At 42.6% G+C, this 24,670-nt stretch overlaps 1 protein-coding gene across 1 annotated transcript in view; it reads left to right on the top strand.

Moving 5' to 3' along the window:
• Window positions 1–12,765, top strand: part of UFM1 (ubiquitin fold modifier 1) — a 32,234-nt gene extending 19,469 nt beyond the window's left edge. Inside the window, exons 4-6 of the mRNA XM_050937360.1 lie at window positions 2,839–2,878; window positions 3,326–3,358; window positions 11,501–12,765. Of these exons, the coding sequence (XP_050793317.1) occupies window positions 2,839–2,878; window positions 3,326–3,358; window positions 11,501–11,568 (141 nt within the window). The 3' untranslated portion in view covers window positions 11,569–12,765. The remainder of the gene's footprint in view (window positions 1–2,838; window positions 2,879–3,325; window positions 3,359–11,500) is intronic.
• The last annotated feature ends 11,905 nt before the right edge of the window (window positions 12,766–24,670 follow it).

Here is a 24,670-nt window from a genome sequence, read left to right as displayed (position 1 = left end):
GCCCGCCTGAACTGCGTCCCGCTCAATGGAGCCATCCGCCACGGGAACCGAGACAAGCGCTGCAGGAAGTGTGGGTACGCCCTGGAGACCTTGCCCCACATCCTGTGCAGCTGCAAGCCCCACGCCAGAGCCTGGCAACTGCGCCACAACACCATCCAGGTCCGGCTGGTGAAGGCCATTGCCCCACACCTGGGTGAGATCGCAGTCAACCACACCATCCCCGACACCGACAGCCTGCTGCACCTGGACATCGTCATCACAGACGAGGAGCGGAAAAAGATCATCCTCGTCGATGTGATGATCCCGTTTGAAAACAGGACCCCAGCCTTCCGTGAAGCCCGAGCCCGTAAACTCGAAAAATATGCCCCCTTGGTGGACACCCTGCGGGCAAAGGGCTACGAGATTTACACCGATGCCCTGATTGTCGGGGCCCTGGGTGCCTGGGATCCCTGTAATGAACGTGTACTTAGGGCCTGTGGGGTGGGCCGTCGCTATGCATGGCTCATGAGACTTTTGATGGTCTCGGACACTATCCGGTGGTCTAGGGACATTTACATAGAGCACATCACCGGCCACCACCAATACCAAGAGTGAGCCGGCGTGGCTCTGTGCACCCATGGGGGGAGGAGGCCTATAACCCCCCCCAACTGAACCATATCCCCTAAGCCCTAAAGCCACCTAACTAGACTCCACCATGCGAGGGTCATCCTGTCCCCATTCCCCGCCCGCTTACTTATACCCATGACTGCGTGTAACCCACTGTATGAGCGATGTACCCTCACTGCTTCCTTACTGCTTCTTGATCCCACCCACCATACACCCCGCATTGGGGGACCTTGCAGACTGTATATGTTATGTGCTAACCAATTCCCACATACCAGCGTCACCCTATACTCTGTATGTTGCCCCCAATGACCAACAACTGACGCTTTGAACTCTTTGTATCATTTTTATTTAAACATTCTCTAATAAACTTTTATATCCACTTAATGGCAGTTCCTCTGAGCCCACATTTCTCCAGCTTACTTATTAGACTGTCATGTGGGACCGTGTCAAAAGCCTTGCTAAAATCCAGGTATATTAATATCCACTGCATTCCCCCTATCCACCAAACCAGTTACCCTGTAAAAGAAGGAAATCAGGCTGGTTTGGCATTGGATATATTAAGATTTGTTCTTAATATATCCATGCTTGCTGCTAGTGATTCCCGCTTCATCCTCCTGGTATTCACAAATTGAATGCTTTATACATTGCTCTAGTAGCTTCCCAGGTATCGAGGTGAGGCTGACTGATCTACAGATCCCTGTCTCATCCTTTTTCCCCTTTTTAAAGATGGGCACTACGTTATCCTTTCTCCAGTTTTCTGGAACCTCTCCTGTCATTGATGCATTTGCAAATATTATTGTCTATGTTTACCTAAATTTTAAATGTTGACCAGAACTCAGATTAAAAAAAGGAAAGGGGGCTTGAATCATCCTGTAACAGTAACCCTTTGTCCACACCTACTATTTTCTCCTGGACCTGATTTTGAGCATGATACTGTCTGAGTCCAGAAACGGAGCATACTAGGTCAGATTTTTCAAAGATTTAACCTTGTGAGTAACTTTATGGATCTGTGTGTTTACAGGATCAGGATGTTAAATTGGAAGCTCTTTGAGGCAAGAACTATATTTTACTATATCTTTGTACAGCACCTAGCACAGTGGGGTCCAACTCTGGCTGGGACCCATGGACAGTACTGTCACATAAAAATAATATCGTAGTCCATCAAAATTCATAACTATTTTCACTGTATTACCTTAATATAGAAAAATCAAGTAGCCTGAAGTGAGTGTTTCAATCCAAGAGACTTTTTAAAGACTTACTGAAAATACATTCAGAAGTGCAGAGTAGAGACTATTTTATGTCTGGCCAGCTGTGACTTTTGTTGTTGTTGTTGTTTTAAGGAGTTAGTAGTTTATGAAACGGTTGTAAATTCCCCCACATAAATTGTCCCAGTAGCAGACCATCCCTGCCCAGCCCCCCAAGTCAAGCCAAGCAGGAACTCTGCACTGTGAGTCTGCTCATTGTGATCTTAATAAATGTTACTAAATATGCACACAAGTGATTTCACAGTTGCTCATGCACTGAAAAACACCATAGCTCTCAACACCAGGACTGTGTATGTGTCAGATTTTAGACTTTGAGCCATTTTTGCTATAGCCATGTCTTTAAAAAATAAAATAAAATAAAATCACCTTTACGAAAAGACGAAGGCTTCAGTCCTGCAAATGCTTATGCACGTACTTAACTTTGTGCCCATGAATGATACTTGAATAAATTCTATGGAATTGTTTATGTACATAAGTGTTTGAAGGTTTTATTTGTCCATTTTTATTCCAGAAGGTTCTGACATCTATATTTGATCAATTTAAATTAAAGCAAATTATAAAACAAAATTGCATATTTGTTCCAGAAATGTATGCAATTGAGTAGCTACTCATTTTCATTAACATTTTTGGTGCTGCTCCTTACAGTATTGTCAGAAATTTTTTTGAGCTCTTCAATTAGCATAATTTTGACATTATTTCCAGAGAATTTTTTTCAGATGATTAGATCTAATCAGCTGTTTTAACGCTGTGTACTTTGTTCCATATAACCTCTTAGTGAATAGTAAGCGTTGATTGTAAACAGTTATTTTGATAGTCCTATAAAATCTGAAGAGGATTTTTTTTCCATAATTATTCTTCATACAGGCCTAAGCAGCTAAAATTACAACAGTTTAAATTTTCACTGTCATATTTTCTACTTTATTGTCTGTCTTTTAAAATTAATTTGTCATACTTTTGTTTCATTTAGTTCAAAGTTCCTGCAGCAACAAGTGCCATTATAACAAATGGTAAGAAAATAGTTCTTATATTGTTGATTCAGTTAAGCTGTATTCCAGAAAAGTATAAGCAGGTTTTCTCTGTAATCTAACTAGCATACAAAAGGATGAGCTTCAAAAGTAATATCTCACTGTTATTCATAATGCTGGTGCATGGGGTTTTGCCATGAATATTTTATTGCTATTTGAGAGGTTTTATCCGAGGTTTTATCCTACAGCATATCTTATGGTTCACTATGCTGAAATTTTTATCATCAGCTGTAAGTAATAAAGATGACTATTAATTTCCTATTGCCAAAAAATATCGCTAAAGACTGATATTTAATAATTATTACAGTATATTATTTAGAACCTTGAATATTTTGCATTCATTTTAATGTTGTAAGCTTACACTACTATATACATAGATCTGTTTTTGTTTTAGCCCCCAAAATTAATGTATATATTTTTTAAATTTAGATGGAATAGGAATAAACCCTGCACAGACAGCAGGTAAGTAGTTATATTTGTGACATCCAATTAAGAAAAAACTGAATTTTTTTTTATTCAGTTACGATGCACCACAGTGAATGACTTATGTCCTCATCTAGTTTATCCAAGTTTTAATAGCTTTTCAAGGGACCCAGAAGTACTAAACAATGGCTGAAAGCTGCATCCAAAACCTCATGTCAAACATCATTAAGATCATATAGTTATTGCTCAATATTTTGTTTATTTAGATCTGTGAAACAACAGTAGGCGCCTAGCTAATATTCCAGGACCCTCTCCTAAATACTTAATATGATAAAGAAAAAGAAATAGCAATCCCATAATATATAATACTAAATAACCATGCAGGGGAAAAAAAACCCTTAACTTCCCCTGTACATCACCCAGCAATATTTACTACTTCTGCAGCCTTTCTAAAAAGATTTAGCAGTATGCCCTGAAGGTCAACTGATTAAAACTACTTTGGACTGGGTGAAAGAAACATTCCAAAGTAAAGGGATCTCCCTGATTGCCCTGCCAGCAGTCCCCTCTCACTCAGATTGAGGGGGACCCAGTTCAAGAACCTCTTCTAAGCTCAACTGTGGCAATGTGCCAGAGAGAGAGAGAGGTGGTCTCTCAAATAGGAAAGTTTGAAGGCATCTTAAAATCAACATCTTAAACTGCACCCAGAAATACACAGGCAGCCAGTGCAGATTTTGGAGCCCTGATTGAGTGTGCTCATGGAAAGACTGTTTACAAAGTAGGCTTCTGCAGTCTGCCCTAGCTTGCATTCCAAATAAATTTAAAGTGTAACCTTAAGAGAACATTGCAGTAGTCTAATCTCCAGGTGACAAAGGCACGAAATATGTTGTCAAGGTCCACTTGGGAAAGAAATGGTCAGACCTTGTAGCCAGACACAAATGATAAAAGTGGTCTTAGTTACTGCTGAACACAGTGATCATCCAGTGATGATTAGGAATCTAACAAGACTTCTGTGTTGCAAACATGAGCAACAGTTGGTGGACACACACCTTCAGTAGGTGGAATGTATGTGACTTTTGCCATATCTTCTGATTGCTTTCCCCAGCCTACCAATATCATCTCCTTATCTGGCTTGAGCCTCAGCCAGATCTAACTCATCTGTGCCCCATTCTCCACCAGACATTGTGGAAGAGACACAACCACTCTGTTGGGATCAAAAGAGAGAGAAAAATGAAGTTGAGTGTTTTCAACACATTGGAGATATAGCAACTCTTTCTTTCCCATTAAGGCCCAGTCCCACAAAAGATTTAAACACCTTGCTGAATCAGGGTCTAATCCACTAACATCGTCAAGTACACACTGAATGAGAGGGAGGAGAGATTAATAAGACTGTGACTTTTCAGTTTGGAAAGGCGACAGCTAAGGCAGAATATGATAAAGGTCTATAAAGTCATGACTGGTGTGGAGAAAGTAAATAAGGAAATGTTATTTACTCCTTACTACGCCAAATGAAATTAATAGGCAGCAGGTTTAAAACAAAAAGTAACATTTCTTCACACAACACACTGTCACCTAGTGGAACTCTTTGCCAGAGGATGTTGTGAAGGCCCAGACTATAACAGATTTAAAAAAAACAACTAGATCAATTCATGGAGGATAGGTCCATCAATGGCTATTAGCCGAGATGAGCAGGGATGCAACCCCATGCTCCGAGTGTCTCTAGCCTCTGTTTGCCAGAAGCTGGGAATGGGTGACATGATGGATCACCTGATTACCTGTTCTGTTCATTTCCTCTGGCATTGGCCACTGTCAGAAGACAGGATACTGAGCTAGATGGACCTTTGGTCTGACCCAGTATGGCCGTTCTTATGAGAACAAGATAGCATCTTACAGAATCTAAGGCAGATGATAAATCTAATAATGCAGTATGGATACTTGAACTTCATCCATCACCACTAGAAAGTCATCTCGCAATGTTACAAGAGCAATAACATAATTGATAAGGGTCAAATAAATCAGAGGCATCTAGGTACCAAGAGTTCTCACCACAATCTTCTCATGATTCTTAGCTGCAAAATGAAGATTAGACACAGGGTGATTGGAAGCCAGATTGTCAGCATCAGATGATGGTTTCTTGAATATGCACCGATGCTGCTAAGCATGCTGGCGCATTGCCCTTCTGAGAGTGTTGAAAGTCTTCACCAGCACTAGGCTTGGCACATTCACTCATATTTAGTCCCCGAAGCTTCAGTTGTGATGGGTCATACGTTAACCTAGATGACTTACGACAAAGCTGGTTATCAGTAGACATAGACTCATAGATACATGGCATCATGTACTACGCCTGGGGGAATTCTATGCCACTGCACATGCACAGAATGTATTTCCCGTGTAGATTTCTTTGCTTCCCCACAGAAAAATGACTTTCTGATGAGGCAAAGGGAAGCCATAAGAGCGGTCATGCGACCCTCCCCAGCAGTATATTTCAGGTGCTAAGGGCAGCCAGCAGAGAGGTAAATCACTGTGGTGCAGGAGGCAGGACTGGGCAAGACCCGGCTTCCTCTACCCTGTGCCGGACTCAGCTACTAGTCCTGGCTGGGCTCGGAAGGAAGGGACTTACTCTTGCTTTGCACAGCATCTGAGGCTGGGTCTCCCTCAACCACAGGAAGCTCTGCAAACTCCCCCGTCCTCCCGCTTTCTGCACCCATCTCTCCTCAGCTGCAGAGGGAGGGATCCCTGTACAGGGAGCAGCTCCCCCATCCATCCAATCAGCATGCATCCAGACCTTCTCATACCCAGACCCTCCCGCCGATCCTCACTCCCCTGCACTCAGAACCCCCCCCGATGAGCCACTCCCTCTGCATCTGGACCACCCCAATGAGACACCCGCACCCTGATCCCCACCCCACCAAGCCCCAATCAGCTGCACTTGAATTCCCGCCACACTTCTCCAGCATCTGGGCCCCCCTCTGAGCCTCCTCTCACAGAGTTCTATACCCCCGCATCCAGTTCCCCCCTCCCCCCGCTGAGCCTCAATCACCTTTACCTGGACTCACCCTGCAGAATTCCATTACTATTGCACCCAGAACCCCCCAACAAGCCCCTGTACATCCAGATTCTTCCCACACCCGGATCCCCCACGAAGCCGCCCGCACCCAGATTGCCCCACACAGAACCCTCAACCCATACGTGGAAACCCTCACACTAAGCCCCTCCACACTTGGATCCTGCTTTGCTGAGCCTGCCTGGTGCACCTGCACACAGGGAGTATGTTTCTGGGGTAGGCCCAGTCCTTGTGCTGTGTCAGGGTTGGGTGCAGCCTCACCGCGGAGTCCGGAGTGGGGGGGACTTCAGGGTGATCTCCCACCGCTGTGAACCCTGTGGCCTGTGCCCCCAGTGTCATGCTCAAGCCTCCACTTTTATGTGTCACAAAAAAAAATTTGCAGAATTTTAAAATATTGTGCACAGTACTTTTTAATTTTTTAGTGCAGGATTTTAAATGATTTGGCGCAGAATGCCCTCAGGAGTAACCATTCAAGAACTAGTGTTTTTAATATTTTCATTTAAAATGCTTTTAGTGCTTTAAAACCTCATTTGATAGAGCAATTGTTTCAGTCTACAAAAACCTCAGAACGTGAGGATTTATTGGAAAAAATGTAATGTTTTCCCTGTGGATCTCAGGCATTCCATGAGAAGACACAGTGCTTCCATGCCATTCCCTTGTCTCCCAAACCCAACAACAGTAATGTTATACTGCCAAAATATAATCTCTCCTCCTCCCCCACATTGACTCTGTGCTATCTCCATTTTGGGAGGGGGAGGTAAAAGGTGCAGAACAGGAGTTAAAGCGAATCAACCAGCATTAACTCCCATACAGATTTTGATTTGGAAGACTCTCTGGTTTGGGGGCAAGCATGCCGTACCTTTTTGAAGAAAACACTGTTGCAGTAATGGTAGAGGCAGGGAGGGAGGGGCAAGAGTGAGTGATGTGCCTGGGGGCAAATGTGGGCCTGTTTAAATAACATTTGTACAGCTTTTGTTGGGTGCATAGTGGCACAAGTACATTTCGTCCAGATTAGCAGGTTTAGTCCTCAGGGTATCAGATTCATTGTTCAAGACCTAATGTGTTTTGTATATAATCAGCTTTATCTTCATGTTTCCTTTGTTGTGCCTTGGCTTTGTGAATAGCAAAAAATAATACAGTAGCCATACAAAATCTTTTGGCTTTTTTGTGCTTCAGCAATATATACTCCTGGCAAACCTCTTAAAAGTATATGCTTGTGGCAGGACACTCCAAATGTGTGGATCTGCCAGTCCTCGTTAGGCTAAACAAATAGAGTATTTTAAATCTCAGCCACTGTGCCTAAAGTGTCCCTTAGTTTTAACTTCAAGGGAAAATGGTAAATTTTGCTCCACTCTAGTGATAACTTGGACAAGTGTTAGAGATTTTGATCTGTCATAAAAGCAGGCACTTAGCAGAGTGATGTTGAGGCTTCTGGGAGAGAACTTGTAACAGGCATATTTTCACACATAAGTATCAAGGGATATTTAGATATTTGTCACATGTAGGTAGATTTGCGGGGGGGGAATATAATTGAAATTTCTACAGGAAATATTCCCTAAATATTAGATATTTTTACTTAAAACTGCTTTCTCTTCCTTAAAAGCCTGTCACTACCAGCAGTATAGGCTTGCGATCCATTTGAATGATGGTTAAGGTAATACAGAAGCTAGATTTTGTTTGCTCAGTCATACTAGTACTTCTCAGTCTCAGAGCTTGTCTACACTATCGCGCGGAATCGATCCAAGAATAGCATAGCTGAAGTTGACATACTTAGATCTACTTACTGCAGTGTCTTCACTGCGGTAAGTCGACAGCTGGCACTCTCCCATTGACTCCACTTGCGCTCTCTTTCTGGTGGAGCACAGGAGTCGATAGGAGAGTGCTCAGTGATCGATTTATCATGTCTATACTAGCTGCGATAAATTGACCCCCACTGGATCAGTCGCTGCCCGGCAATCCGGCAGGTAGTGTAGACAAGCCCTCAGTGTACTTGTGTTTTTTGTATTATCATTGGATTGAAACAGCTAGCCAAGGATTGGACAGTGCTTCTGAAAAGGTGGACTTACTCTCACCCCTTGTTTTTCAGTGTACTCAGTCTTCCTTTCATTTCCTGTGTGGTCTCATCTGTTCACTACCACCACCCTTTATGTCCCTTCATCAGTTACTCCCCCTCCACTCTCATTTTCCTTTCTCTCATCTCCTTTCTACCTCCAGCCTTGTGGTGGTGTTTTGTGTCATTCCCTGTGCAACCATTATTGTCTGTTTTATTCTCCCTCCCTACTTTGGTTTTCCTGATTCTTTGTTCCAACCTGTCCTGGTGTATGTCTGAGCGTTAAAGTGAAATTTACTCAATTCCTGATCTCTGAAGTGTACTGTCTGCAGGTTCTCAAGATATTGGAAAGCGGTCTTCATTTTGCTGCCCGCACAATACAACTGAAAGAGAGAAGGCAAAGGAAGGAATTAAGGAGAAGGAAAAGAGACAAGCAAAAATAGTATATAATTTTCTGTTTTCAGAGGCAGAGATGAGGAAACACTGACAGGGCTAGAAGATACATTTTTAGTATAATACATAAAAGTAGATGAGTGAGTCTATTTTTTTCTCTTCAATGTCCTGCTCGGGAAAGAGATTAAAAAGTATTTCTGCAGTGATGTAAGGAGATGATTCTTATAAACCTTATAACCATTGTAATACGTATTTCTTAAGGATCCACTAGATTTCTTTCTTCATTTCATTTACAGTTTGAGCTGGTCATAATTTTTTAAAATTAAAAAAAAAATGGAAAATTTTGACTAAATTTTCACATTCCTTTCCCCTCCCCGCCCCCCTTCCAACCAAATATAGAACTGGCCAAAATATTCTGAAAAAGGGCAACATTTCAATATTGCCCTCTTTGCCCCCAACATCTTTCCACCACCCCCCACCCTAACATTTTTCATAGCTCTATTTACGAAATCAGGAAATCAAGATGACTTACCGCTTTTTAATTTTTGTTTTTTAGATGTATATTTTAATCACCGTCTCTAACAGACAGTTTGGTTGACATTTGAGAGGTTAAACATCCAATCAAGAAAGCTTTATTCCCTGTTGTGCAAATACCTGTGAGCAGTACTAACGTATAACCTATGTTGACAATAGGATAGCAAATTTTGAAGGAAATCTGAGTTTAATGATGTTTGATTGATTTGAGGTTCGTAGAGCACAGAATGAGTAATGTTTAAGTTAATTTGGGACTACGTTTTGACATTACAAACTCCCCAGTGTAAGAAACAGGTGTCTGAAGGAGTTGAAAATCTACTTTCCAGCCTCCTGGCTGCTCCAGATTAGCCTAAACTGTATCAAGTCTATACCTAGTGCTGTGGAATCTCCCTGATGTACAGCACCACCAAGGTTCATCTGGGTGTGTGGGAAAGACCAGAGCCAAGATTCCACCGCTAACCCCACCCCTTCTGTGTCCCTCTAGAAAAGGGTGGAAGTAGCAACTCTGCTGAACCTGCTTCTCCCTCCGTGTTGCTTCCCATGATGTGGCTAGCTGGTACAGAGTTTAAGGGCACCTTGTGCTCCTGTACTTCCACCAAGAGATGTGTGTCTGTATATAAATTCATAGTAAGATCACCTTAGGCTTGGAGAACTTTTAAAAACCCATAAGAAAACTCAATACATTAGACACCTCTGAAAAAAGTTCTTGAGAAAACTGGCTAATTAGTGAGGAGCTGACTTTTCCTGCTTCATTGTTATTCAAGCAAGATAATGTATTTATATTCAAAGACAAAAAATATGTTGAGATAGTTAAGGTTGGGAATATATATCAGTGATGGTTAGAGTTGCCAGTGGCTGGTTTTTGACTGGAACACCCGGTCGAAAAGGGACCCTGGCAGCACCAATCAGCACTGCTGACCAGGCCTTTAAAAATCTGGTTGGCGTGAGGCGGGCAGGCTCCTTACTTGGCTCCGCACGGCTCCCAGGAAGCAGTCGGCATGCCCTTCCAGCTCCTAGGCATAAGGGTGGCCATGGGGGCTCCGCATGCTGCCCCCACCTCAAGCACCGACTCCACAGTTCCCATTGGCCAGGAACCAGCCCTGAGCCCCCTCCTTGATCTTGCACCCCAAACCTCATTCTGCAACCCTGTGCCAGTCCTGAGCCCCCTCCTGCACCCAAACTCCCTCCCAGAGCCCACACCCCCTCCCATGCCCCAACCCCCTGCCACAGCTCAGAATTCCTTCCTGCACCCAGATTCCCTCTTGGAGGCCCTACCCCCTCTTGCACTCCAACCCCCAGCCTATAGCCCCCTTCCACACATCAACCCCCATGCCAGAGCCCACACCCCCACCTGGAGCCCTCACACACACCCCATACTCCAACTCCCTACCCCAGCCAAGTGTCTCCTCCCGCAGCCTGAACCCCTCATTTCTGCCCCTACCCCGGAGCTCACATCCCCAGACAGAGTCCCCTCCATTCCCGCACCCCATTCCTCTGCCCCAGCTCAGTGAAAATGAGGGAGGGAGGGAGGGAGGGGAAGAGCGAGCAACGGAGGTCGGGGAGGGAGAGGATGGAGTGAGCTGGGATGGGGCAGAGCAAGGGTGTTCGGTTTTTAGCACTTTGTTTAATTTTTGTGACAGCCAGCTAGACTATGCAACTTGATCCAGACTGTTAAAAACTCACTACAGTACACAATATATGGGATGAACAAAACAGATATAGCGGGCTGTACACAATGCCGGGAGGCCTTGAAAGCATATTATATTTTGCAATATCTTTGCTTTTTATTCTTTCCTTGAATTTTTGTCGGTCATGTTTAAAATCATGGTGAAACTATTAATTTATATTGTTAACTAATGAGCTTAATATGTAACCTTGTGCCTGGCTTTTTTGTTTTAAATTGCAAAGTGTTCATTAGACTGGGCATATGTGAGAGGAACTGGAAAATGTTACAAAGCATGCAGTCAGTTTCTCATGCATGAGAGAAATTCTGACTATGTAATTGAAAACTGAAACATGATAATATTATTGTTCCTAAGATCATACTTACACTTTTTGGGAACTGATTTCCTTGAAGAGCTCTTATTGATAACACATACCTGTATTTAACCTATAGGTGACCAACTTTCTCTTTTTTGTTTAGGAAATGTTTTCCTAAAGCATGGTTCAGAACTACGGATTATTCCCAGAGATCGTGTTGGGAGCTGTTAGTATCTACTGAGTGGTTTTGGAATAAGTGAAATCATCATGCTAAAGAGTAAATGGTCATATTTATTTTGGAATTCTACAGTACAACTAATGAATCAGCCTGTTTTAAAATTGCAATGACTATCTGGGATTTAAAAATTAATTAAAAACAGAGTTTTTCGTTTTCCTTCCCTATTAGCATTTAGCAAATCATAAAAAGCTGGCCTGACCCTTCATCTACTAATGGAAGAATGGTCTGACGTAATGCTATGTTCTTGAAAGCAGGATGGACCTCTTTCTTTTTAGTAACAGAACCTCTTAGGAAATGTTATTGAAAACAAAAGGGAAAACCTTGACAGTAGAGATATATAACTGTGACTGATAGATTAATAATAGAATCCTGTATTTAGACATTTATTTTGTGAAAGGAGAAGCTGTATTTGATTTTTAGAAAAGGAGACCATTAGGAAAAAATTCTTTCCTACTGAAAGCTAAAAAACATTAGTCTAAGCCCTGAATTATGTATAATGTACATTGTCAAACTCAAAGAAACAATTTTCCTCACAGTTAAAATTTTCAGTCCAAATAGAAGGGGTATCTTGAAAACTTCAGATTCTTTTGTTACTGAAATATGCAGAGAACTTCTAAGAAATGTAAATACTTGGCTATAATCATAAGTTACTGGAAAAAAAATAATTAAAGAAAAATAAATGTACTTTTGTTAAATCTTCATTTGAGCTTCATTGGTCAAACTAGCTTTTACAAATTTTCACTGATACTGGATTTAACATTAAATAAAGTGCCCTCAACTGAAAGGTGTAAAATCACAAATCATGGGAATCCCATATGCTGTATGATAGGGATTTATCAGTTGAATACCACATTCCTTTATCAGCAAACATATTTATTTGAGGAAAACGTCTTAGTTTATGGCTATTGTATGTTACTTGGGAAACAGTGGTGGAATCACTTGAATGTTTGTATGTTCAGAAATTAAGCATTTTGTTTATAAAGTGTCTGAAGTTAAATTGTTACATCAACCATGGACCTGCATTGGAGAAAGCAGTTTGTCTTGTTTTGACACACAATCATATATTGTAGTTTCAAGCTAGTATGCATTTTGCCAAACAACTCATCATGCATTTTATCTATACCTCATACATTTAATTTATTGAGGTTACAAAAAATTGAACAATAAACGATAATACTTTAGAAAAACAAGTATTTGTCATGTGTGTCTTTATCTCATTCAGAAAACAGACCCAGAGGGGACTCAGAAAGGCGTGATGATGACTAATGCTGTGCACAGGCACATGAGTCCCCTTCTTAGTGGAGATGAAGAAATGTGCATGTGAAGGCCCACTACGTGTTCACATGTGAAGGAGGCGTACAGGCTCGTGCATATTTCAGCTCTGTCAACTGCTTGTATTTTGGTTTCCCTTTAACAGAATAAACAGTGTCCTGAAAGGAGGGGAGGGAGAAAAGAAAGAGTTGAAGCAACTTGTGTTCATTCATCATTTTCCGAATTAGATTGTGGTAATAAATTAGAAATTGTGCCTTTACACCTTTTAATCAATATACTCTGAAATTCATTATAATGGAAACGATCCCTATTACTATAAATGTTATGGTATGTTGATTTAAAGGGCAAAGTGCATAATTTCTATTAATCTGTTGCCACAATATAATTAAAATGAACAGAATTAATTGTTTCTAATTTTTGTCCTCAAGACTGTTTGGCTGGATAGCTGAAAATCACTTGCCATCAGAACATAAAAACAGACATGGAGTTTCTCTAATCAAGAAGTTTTCTTGTATTGCACTTTTTACAGACATCTTAAAGCCTATCAGATTCTAAGGTTATTTGAAAACCTTCAGGATCTTTTTATGCATAATATAAAGGGAACTAGGTAAAAAAAAATAATTTCATTACATATATACTATATTATTATAAATACACTCAAGTAATAACTTGACTATTTTAATAAACATATTTGACATATTTCGAATTATAAGTAAGAAAATTGAGTAAATACTATGAAAAGGATTTCAGCAACTTGAAACAATGGATGATCACTTAGTACACCTCTACCTCGATATAATGCGACCCGATATAACACAAATTCGGATATAACGCGGTAAAGCAGTGCTCCGGGGGAGGGGGGCGGAGCTGCGCACTCCGGCGGATCAAAGCAAATTCAATATAATACAGTTTCACCTATAATGCGGTAAGATTTTTTGGCTCCCAAGGACAGGGTTGTATCAAGGTAGAGGTGTATTGCATGTGTGTATTCTTGCAGTACATTTTTTTAAAACTGGGCATAACTCTCCTTACCATTAAAGCAAATGATGTGTTTGCTTCAGTAGTAAAAGACTTGTTGAATATTTTGTGGGTGTGCAATCTGATTTGATATGATTTTCCATTTCATTATGACCAGGATTCATAGTTGAGCTGAGATTTTCAGAGGAACTCTGTATAGAGCTCCACATCCAGAGTGGTGCGCACTTTTGGAATCTGGCTACTTATGGAAGTTGAACTTTTCATAAAATCTGGCTCTGATTGTGAGTGCTGAGCTCTTTCTGAAAATCTGCACTTGGGGGTCTGATCCAAAGCTTACTGAAGTACTCTCCTTGAGTTTAGTATGTGTTAGATCGCTCCTTTGGTGAACAGACACATGAAGCCAATTTTTGAGCTGGTTTGTGCATTGCGTAGGTCTCAGATATTCTGGCAACTAATTTTTCAGTGTAAAAACGGGTTGTTTTTTTTTGGGGGGGGGGTTGTTTTTTGTGTGTGACAAGTCAGTATTTGCATGCAAGAACCAATGTTAGAATCCATGAAAACCTCTCCACCAAAGATGTCAAAGAGCTTTGGTCAGTCCTTAGATTTGTAAATTGATGCAGAAAATTTATTCTTAGGGCACATACATTACTAAAGCTCTTATCAAAGAAATTTACTACACAGAGTGAACTGCACAGGGACTGGTAGAGTATGGGAGAATTGAGCAATTCTAATCTGCTGTTAAAATTAATATCAGTAGTATCTCACTTGCTATTGCCAGTAGTGCTGTCCTCTCTGTTTCTGCCTCTGTTACTAATATTCCCAAGCCACAGAGTTGAACCATAACAACAGGCTTATTGAGGCTTTGGAAAGCAAAATATTTTGGGGGGGGCGGGTGCACGCAGGGAGTTATCCTCTTGTGGCAGAAAAATCACTGTAAAAATTGGTAATGACAGCTCCCAGTGTTGGATGTTTTCTCAGAGGGAAGACAGATTTTTAACACCTGCTTCAGTGTTTAGCCTCTGCCAGTACAAAGGATACAAGATGCAGTCAGGGTGAAAGGAGGAATGCTGTTGGTGTGACTAAAGACTGGCAGTGGCCGTCGAAGATTATGGATGCAGCCCTTCATGTGGCAGCTTGTAGATGATGGGTGAACTGAACAACTTAATGAGCAACATGAAACAAAATCCTTGAATCAGCCTAATGTTACTGTTGCGATCACATTTCAACAATCTTGTCATTAGTTACATGCGCCATCTGGGTGAAATTCACCCATAAGAAGAGCCATACTGTGTCAGACCATAGGTCCTTCTAGCCCAGTATCATGTCTTTTGACAGTGGCCAATACCAGGTGCTTGAGGGAATGAACAGAACAGTTAATCATCAAGTGATCCATCCCCATTTCCCATTCCCAGCTTCTGGCAAGCAGAGGCTAGGGACACTATCCCTGTCCATCCTGGCTAATAGACATTGATGGACCCATCCTCCATGAACTTAACTAGTTCTTTCTTGTGCCCTGTTGTTATAGTCTTGGCCTTCACAAAGATCCTCTGTCAAATAGCCCCCCATGTGTGGGGGGTGGGGGAAGCACGAGCCCTGTGCCCTATATTTCATGGATTTAAGTAGGATTTAAGTTGTCCATAGTCTTTATACTAGTGCTCTATAAAACAATAAATTTTATTTACTGCTGCCACCAACTCCCAGGAGGCTGGAACAGCAAGAAACAGATATGGTCATTCTATTTGCCGGAAGCTGGGAACGGGCAATGAGGATGGATCACTTGATGTTTACTTGTTCTATTCGTTCCCTCTGAAGCACCTGGCATTGGCCACTGTCAGAAGACAGGATACTGGGCTAGATGGACCTTTGGTCTGACCCAGTATGGCCGTTCTTACGTTCATAGTATTCAAGTACTGTCCTACCTACCCACCTAGTGTTGGATCTGAGTGTATGTTTAGTGTAGCAGGAGATATGAAGCTCCCACGATCCAGTTTGAAGCCAAAATAATAAGATGATCTTATTATGCATGCCATTTCTTCATTATATAGGTATATTTGAGCTCCCCTCTTTCAGTTTGTTTGCTGTAGTTTTAACAACAGACAACAGTTGCCAAATTTTGCAATTGAATTTGTCATTTAAAGTTATTAGTTTATTTCCATCTGCAAGCAAGCAATAATACACTCAAGTATCAGACAGAGGAGCTACATTCTTTTTACTTCATTTCTTCTGTGTATATTATTTACTTTCTCAATCTTCAGTGACTAAAAGGTCCCTGTAAAGCAGGGGTCGGCAACCTTTTAGAAGTGGTGTGCAAAGTCTTCATTTATTCACTCTAATTTAAGTTTTTGCATGCCTGTAATACATTTTAACATTTTTAGGTCTCTCTCTAAAGTCTGTAAACTATTGTTGTATGTAAAGTAAACAAGTTTTTTTAAATGTTTGAGAAGCTTCATTTAAAATTAAAATAAAATGTATATCTGTCATAACATTTCTTCCCAGATCTGGACCTTAGCGTCCAAAATATGGGTGTTAGCATGAAAACCTCCAAGCTTAGTTACCAGCTTGGACCTGGTAAATGCTGCCACCAGCCAGGAATTATACAGTGCCTAGCTCACTGTGGTCTCCCCAAAACCTTCCCTGGGGGACCCCCAGACTCAGATGCCTTGAGTCTCACAAAAAAGGGAAATAACCCCCTCCCCTTGTTTCCTTGTTACTTCCTCCCAGGCTCCCCTCCCTGGACGACCCTAGGAGATTCCCTGCTTCCAGTCCTGGAAACACAAGAACCAAGAGAGCTAATCTCTCTCTCCACCCCCTCAGCGAGAGGGTATGCAAAGTCAGGCTTAGTAAATCTAACACAAAGAGATTTTCCCCCTGACTTCTTCCTCCCACCAATTCCCTGGTGAGCTGCAGACTCAATTCCCTGGAGTCCCCACTAAAGAAAAACTCCAACAGGTCTTAAAAAGAAAGCTTTATATAAAAAGAAAGAAAAAAGGACATTAAAAATAGGCTCTGTATCAAGTTGACAATATACAGGGTCAATTGCTTAAAAGAAAAATGAATAAACAGCCTTATCCAAAAAGAATACACTCCAGCAACTGCACACATGTAAATACAAAAAAAACAATATAAACCTATTGTCTTACTATCCTTGTACTTACAACTTGGAAATAGAAGATTAGAAAGCCTGGAGATAGAAAAATCACTCTCAGAGCTGAGAGGGTCAGACCCAAGACAAAGAACAAAGAACTCACACCCAAACTTCCCTCCACCCAGATTTGAAAAAGTCTTGTTTCCTGATTGGTCCTCTGGTCAGGTGTTTGGTTCCCTGTGTTAACCCTTTACAGGTAAAAGAACATTAACCCTTAGCTATCTGTTTTTGACAATATCTTATCAGTTTAGTGTAGTGGTTCTTAACCTGGGGTTCATGCACCCCTGGGACAGGGCTGGTGCAAGGATATTTTGCGCCCTAGGCAAAACTTCCACCTTGTCCCTTTTCCTCCCCCCCCCCCCCCGCACATCGGTAAATTTAGAGGCAAATCCCAACAAGCCTTTATAGACCCCAGGGGCCAGCCATGCCCAGGGGCTGCTCCCCAGACCAGGTTCCCCCCTCCCTACCCCTTGAACTCCCCTGGAGGGTGCACAGCCCCTGCCCTTCGAGCCCTCCCCACCCCACCCAAGTGGCCCCCGCCCCGAGTCCACTCACTGGCTTTGCCGTGCTTGGGCTGCTGCAGCAGCTCGGCAGGGAGGAGCCGCCTTCCGGAGACATTGGAGAGCCAGAGCATCCCGCTTGTGGCAGTAGTGAGCCCCAGCCATGGAGGAGCTGGTGTGGTGCAGGAGGGCAGCAGCCCTGCAAAGGCAACGGTGCCGCTAGTGGGGAACAGCTGCGCCCCCACCCCTCCTGCCCAGGCTGTGGCCTGGCGCCCCCCAGGGACTCCCCTTACCATGCCCATGCCAGTCACGCTGGCACCATGTGGAGGCAAAACTCCACGTGCAGTGCTGAGGCAGCAGGAGGGAGGGAGCTGCGGGAGGTGCAGCAGCTAACTCTCCCAGGAGCTGCAGAATCTGAGAGTGGTGAGGAGGGAGCCAGGGGGCATACCTGCCCGGGCTGCAGCCCACTCCTCTGGGGGGGCTTCTGCAGCAGATCCATGCAGGCGGCAGCCCCCGTGGCACCGCCCCATCTCCCCCCTCACTCCCCAAAGGTGGCACACGTGCCGTAGGCAGGGCCGGCTCCAGACCACAGCGCGGCAAGCGCGTGCTTGGGGCGGCATGCCGCGGGGGGCGCTCTGCCAGTTGCTGGGAGGGTGGCAGGTGGCTCTGGTGGAGCTGCCGCAGGCGTGGCTGCAGACGGTCCGCTGGTCCCGCGGCTCCGGTGGACCTCCCACAGACACGCCTGCGGTAGCTCCACCGGAGCCGTGGGACCAGCTTACCGTCTGCAGCCACGCCTGGACTGGCGAGCGGCAGACGCCCCCCGGGGCGTGCCACCGTGCTTGGGATGGCAAAATTGCTAGAGCCAGCCCTGGCCGTAGGTTGCCGACCCCTGCTGTAAAGTAATGTGAAAAAAAAACAAATACACATGAATATTCAAGATACAAGTACAAATAGTAGACCTCATGCATAATCCTGTTCATTACTAGAGAGCAAATTCTGTTCCCAATGCCAAGTGAGAATAACTGGTCTGGGTGTTGCAGATTTCCCGGCAGGATCAAGGGAGGAGTCCTCTTGCTCAGGGTTTAGAAAGACAGCAGAGTTGCTCTGTAACCACTCCTCTGGCCTTAAAGTAGGACCCTCGTGGTCCATTTCATGTGGATAAGTAGTTTATAGATTCGCACAACAGCAGATCCACAGACTTTCCTCCAAAATAAACTTTTATGGACAAGCAGGGAGACTGTAGAGAGAAGCTTGGTGGCATGGAGGAAGTGCAGACCCTGAAATCTTCTACCAAATCTAGACAACTGACCTGCCGTGTTGACTGTGCGCACAGAAAAAAGAGCAGGATTTATCCTGATGGGATTTTGCATCAAAGTCTGAATACCAACTGAAGGATACAGGGCATATATTTTCTAAAGAAGACTCAGACAGGCATGGGACTGTCAGAACTAAAGAAAAATATTTGTGAAGAATGTGCTTCATCTTGTACCTTTGTGCATTTCAGTCATTTTACAATCCTAGGTTTTTCTACATCAGTCTTTACTAGAGATGTATTACCCAGACCTCTGTGACTTACCTGATTTATAAATTATAACATTGCTTGTGAGACAGTGTATATGAGAGAGAGGAGTACCTCAGGTGGCCTATCACTTCTTATTGTACATTGAATTATTTATTGTGATGTCTGATCTGTGGTGTCCTTGTACTATATTACTTTACTCTCTTTATCATTTAATGTCAGGGCACGTTACTAGATTTTTTTTTGGCAAGGATCAGGCATTTTGAGGCAATGAGTTAAAGTTCATGAGTGATAATTACCTTAAGTTGTTTTTCATAACTTTGTTAGGATTTCTGTAGCCACTCAGAATAACTCATCCGATGAAGTGGGTATTCACCCACGAAAGCTCATGCTCCAATACGTCTGTTAGTCTATAAGATGCCACAGGACTCTTTGCTGCTTTTACAGATCCAGACTAACATGGCTACCCCTCTGATAGTCAAATGATAGAGTAATGTTTGCATTAAAAAACATTTGACTTTTTATCCTAGAATTCCTTTTGAATGTTCAGTGGTACAGGGGTTTGAGTTATCCAATGTTGTTGCTTTGTAGCACTTGTCAAACAACATCTTTGAAAACATCCTAGTACAAATAAAGAGTTAAAAGATGTGATGTGACTTATACTACCCCGGTGCAGGGGAATAAAAAAAGAGTAAGAACACTCCCTACAGCCCTAATTGAGCATACCTGGACCTTAGGTACACATGCATGTGAGTAAATGGGGGCATGCACCTGTTTATTCCCCCCTGAAGAAGGGGGCTGGGGATTGGAGAGAGCCTCCTTTTGCCTCCACTCAGCAGCCAGAGAAGGTGAGCCAATGCAGGTTAGTAGGTAGTGATTTGCTGTTGATAAAGGCCAGCAGAAAATGACTGCCTCCTTGGAGCTAAGAGGAAGCAGATGTGAAACTGTGAGTCGGAGATGTGTATCTGTAGTCCTAGGTCTTCTCTTGGGGCAGTGCAGCTTGTGCAGCACCTCTTGCTCAGGCCTGGGCCCAAATAAAAAATCTAGCAGAAAATATAAGCACTTGATCATGCAATGCTTCCTCATGTGAGTTGCCTCATTGGAGTTTATTTCCCAGTGCAGGGATTCTCACGTGAGCATGGGGTGCACAGTCTGGCTTGATTGGAACAACTGACCAACCCTTTGTTCTGGAACAGCCATTAGAACAAGTAGCAGCTATCAGCCAATATAAGTTTGTCAGTGAATGTAGCTCTAGAAAAAGAAAGAAAGAAAACAATTGTTTTCCTGAACCTTTAGCTGGGACTCTGAGTCTAATTACAGTTGTCAATAGCAGTTTCCTTACTTTAAAAATTTACATTTTCAAGGAAAATACCCCCACAACTTTTTGTTCTGATAATTTGTTGCTGTGCGTCTGTACACCTCATACTTGCAATGCAATAAATAGGCTATATTGCTGATCATATCATAATTACTGTACTGAAAGGAGACCAAAGTTGAACTGATGTATGCCACAGGTTTTTTTATGCTCTGGAGCCATCAAGACAATGACACGTCATCTGAATCTTTTGATACTGGACATTTGATTTTATCTCTTTGTACAAAGTAATATTTCAAAGGCTATTACAAAACATAACGATTGTTAGCTGGTTGTTAGTAGTCAGATGGAAAATGCAGCTGTGTTGTTTGCTTCTTTGCCCATCTCACAAAATTGATGCGGAGAGTTCTGTGCAAGCCTACAAATGCTACTGTACTGCATCACTACAGTATTCTAAATGAATACTCTTGGGAGATTAGAATTTGGGCCTTAGTTAAAAGAATAGCTTTTATAACCGGTTAGAAAATTGAATTGGCACAGTAGATGACTAGTAAGTCTCTTGCTTGAAATAAGCTCTGTGCTTTATTGGTGAGTGAAGCTAGGTAAGACAACATATAACCCAAAAGCTCTATTATAAAATTTGTGCACTCACCTGAATTTTCTGTTTTATCATTTATCAGTCCCAAATGAGTTGGCTGGTCTATATTATAGAAGTTCTAAATAAGTATACAATCTGAGGGGCACTTTTAAGTGTATTCTAGTAATAAATTATTGACTCTTCAAACTATAATTTCTTTGAGAGTTCCAAAATTAAACTGTCAAAGAACCAAATTCTGCCACCTTTACTCCATTGAGTAAAAGTATGAGTAACCAACTGCACTGAAATGAAGGTGGCTACGTGTGGAGCATGTTGCTACTCCAGGTAACATAGGATAGTAGACTATGGTCCTAAATAATGACACACTTTAAAATAATAGTTCAGTTCCACATTTTAAATTTAATCTTCATTATTTACTTAGATTGGGACAGGGCAATTTTTTTATGTGTTTGTACGGCACCTAGCACAATGGGGCACCAATTCATGACTGGAGTTCCTAGGTGCTACCTCAATACAAATAAACCATTATCATCATTATAATGTTGATGAATTATCAGTGACAAATTTTGGAAATTCCTAGAAGCAGGAGATCATGCAAAGGCCTAGAAGTTGCAGACCAAGGTAAAGATTTATCATAGCATACGTGTATATATCTATATAAATATCCTTGTGGAACTGATCATGGTAAAGAATGATATTTCGCAGAACTTTGATGTTACTAACATAGGCCACAATCCTGCCTTCGGATCCACACAGGTGCAGGGAACCTCACTAACCTAGTGAGGAGGGCTTTATACTAGGTTCGCCAGAGGATGGAGACCTAAGCCCTGAGGTAAGTGAGGAAGTGGGATACCAGGAAGAAACACAAGGAGGAGGGTGCAACAGGATAGGCCTCCCACAAGAAGTGAAAACTTGGACAGATGACTAGGGAGGAATATAAAAATATTGCTCGGGCATGCACGGGTGTAATCAGGAAGGCCAGAACACAACTGCAGTTGCAACTAGCAAGGGATGTGAAGGGTAACAAGAAAAGTTTTTACAGGTATGTTAGCAACAAGAAAAAGATCAGGGAAAATGTTGGACCCTTTATGAATGGGGGAGGCAATCTAGTGACAGATGACGTGGAAAAAGGAGAAGTACTCAATGCTTTTTTTGCTTCAGTCTTCACAGACAAGGTCAGCTCCCACGCTGCTGTCCTGGGCAACGCAGTATGTGGAGGAGTTGAGCACCCCTTGGTGGTGAAAGAACAGGTTAAGGACTATTTAGAAAAGCTGGACGTGCACAAGTCCATGGGGCCAGATGCAATGCATCTGAGGGTACTGAAGGAGTTGACTGACGTGATTACAAAGCCATTGGCCATTATCTTTTAAAACTTGTAGTGATCGAGGGAGGTCTCAAACGATTGGAAAAAGGGAAATGTAGTGCCCATCTTTTAAAAAGGGAAGAAGGAGAATCTGGGGAACTACAGACCAGTCAGCCTCACCTCAGTCCCCAGAAAAATCATGGAGCAGATCCTCAAGGAATCCATTTTGAAGCACTTTGTGGAGAGGAAGGTGATCAGGAACAATCAATATGGATTCCTCAAGGACAAGTCATGCCTGACTAACCTGATTGCCTTCTATGATGTGATAACTGGCTCTGTAAATATGGGGAAAGTGATGGATGTGATATACCTTGACTTTAGCAAAGCTTTTGATCAGGTCTCCCACAGTATTCTTGCCAGCAAGTTAAAGAAGTATGGGCTGAATGAATGGACTATAAGGTGGATAAAAAGCTGGCTAGATTGTCGGGTTCAAGGGATAGTGATCAATGGCTTGATGTCTAGTTGGCAGTTGGTATCAAGTGGAGTGCCCCAGGGGTCGGTCCTGGGGCCAGTTTTGTTCAACATCTTCATTAATGATCTGTATGATAGGATGGATTGCGCTTTCAGCAAGTTGACGGATGACACTAAGCTGGGGGGAGAGGTAGATATGCTGGGGGGTAGGAATAGAGTCCAAAGTGACTTAGACAAATTGGAGGATTGGGCCAAATGAAATCTGATGAGATTCAACAAGGACAAGTGCAGAGTCCTGAAGTGTCCTGCACTTGTGATGGAAAAATCCCATGCACTGCTACAGTCTGGGGACAGACTGGCTAAGCAGCAGTTCTTCAGAAAAGGCCCTGGGGATTACAGTGGACGAGAAGCTGAGAGAACTGGAGTTATTCAGTTTGCAGAAGAGAAGAGTGAAGGGAGATTTGATAGCAGCCTTCAATTACTGTAATATGTCCCATAATACACAGCTGTGGTTGAACCATCCTGGGTCTGCTATCAACAGTCTATAATGTATCAGGGTTACCATGAAATGTCACTCTAATAATGACACTTGCTCACTTAGTTCATTTGATCATATTAGGCTTATTTTATTTTCTATTGCTCTATATGGAATTCAGTATAGAAGCTGATGCTTTCTGTGTGTATTGTGTCTCTGCAGCCATTCTCCCTGTCCTGCCTGCACTCTGATACCATAACTCCATTAGAGCTCTCCTGTTAGGGCTTCCCCAAACTGCTCCTGCCCCACGACTTTGTGCAGAAGGATGACAGAAGGAATCTTGCAGTGGGGCCCAGGGAAGTTAGGGTCAGAGCCACATAGTTGGCTGACCCCTTATCTCCACATAGGTGGGGAAGATCCATATTAAGAGACCTTCTGTGCCTTTACTACCATCAAATTCATGAGTAACTCTGTAATATATGGTGGGAATTGAGGGCTTTTACCACTGTGTAGGATCAGACTTCTAGTGCTATGATGCCTTAGTTTCTTCATGTGTAAAATGGAGATGTTATTATCTGCCCACCTCTGCAAGTTGTGTCCCCTACATCATTTAGGACTAGACTAACTTTAGCATCTGCCCTGTTCGGTCAGTTTCTTCCCTCACCTATCTTTGGTTCCAGGAAGAATAAGTCACTTCACTCCTTACTCTGCCCTGGGTATCCTGCTGGCAACTGGGGGAAGGGCACAGCCACCAGGGCCACCCAGAGGATTCAGGGGGCCTGGGGCAAAGCAATTTTGGGGGCCCTTTCCATAAAAAAAATTGCAATACTATACAATACTATATTCTCTGCAGGGGCCATCGCAAATTGCCCCACTTGCTCCCCCCCGACGGGCGGCCCTGGGAAAAATAAACCTTCTGCATCTCAGCACAAACCCAGTTTTGAGAAAACTTCTTTACAAGGTATCATTGGTTCTCAGCATCAGCTAGTGCTAAAAAGCACTAAAGCTCATTAAAAGGGTTGGATAAATATTTTCCGTCAAAACTTTTTCTGGATTGAAAACTAGGGGTTTTTAAAAAGCAGAAAAAAATCATGGACAATGTCTGCTTTCCTTAAAAAATTGTTGTGGTTTTTTTAATTGAAAAGCTGAAATTAGTCTGCCAAAACCTGAATATGGTTCGGGGTTTCAGAGGTATGTGGCCAAATATTTGCTGCTTGCTGTGTTTGATTGTTTAAAGAAACAATAAAAAAAATCTGCTTAAAAACAATCCAAAACTTTTGAACCACCTCAGCTTGTGACCAAACACCTGAGCCCATCCAGGCAGAGATTTTTCCAGGTTTCTGATACTCTGCTGGCTTCCTTGACTCATATCTGTCTCCATAACTTTGGGTTCATTTAGGTTAAAACATAAGAACAGCCATACTGGGTCAAACCAAAGGTCCATCCAGCCCAGTATCCTGTCTACCGACAACGGACAATGCCAAGTTCCCCAGAGAGAGTAAACCTAACAGGTAACGAT

Source organism: Gopherus flavomarginatus, chromosome 1 (genome assembly GCF_025201925.1).
Source record: "Gopherus flavomarginatus isolate rGopFla2 chromosome 1, rGopFla2.mat.asm, whole genome shotgun sequence".
NCBI lineage: Eukaryota > Metazoa > Chordata > Testudines > Testudinidae > Gopherus > Gopherus flavomarginatus.
The sequence above is the reverse complement of the archived record's forward strand: the minus strand, read 5'-3'. Positions and strand labels throughout refer to the sequence as shown.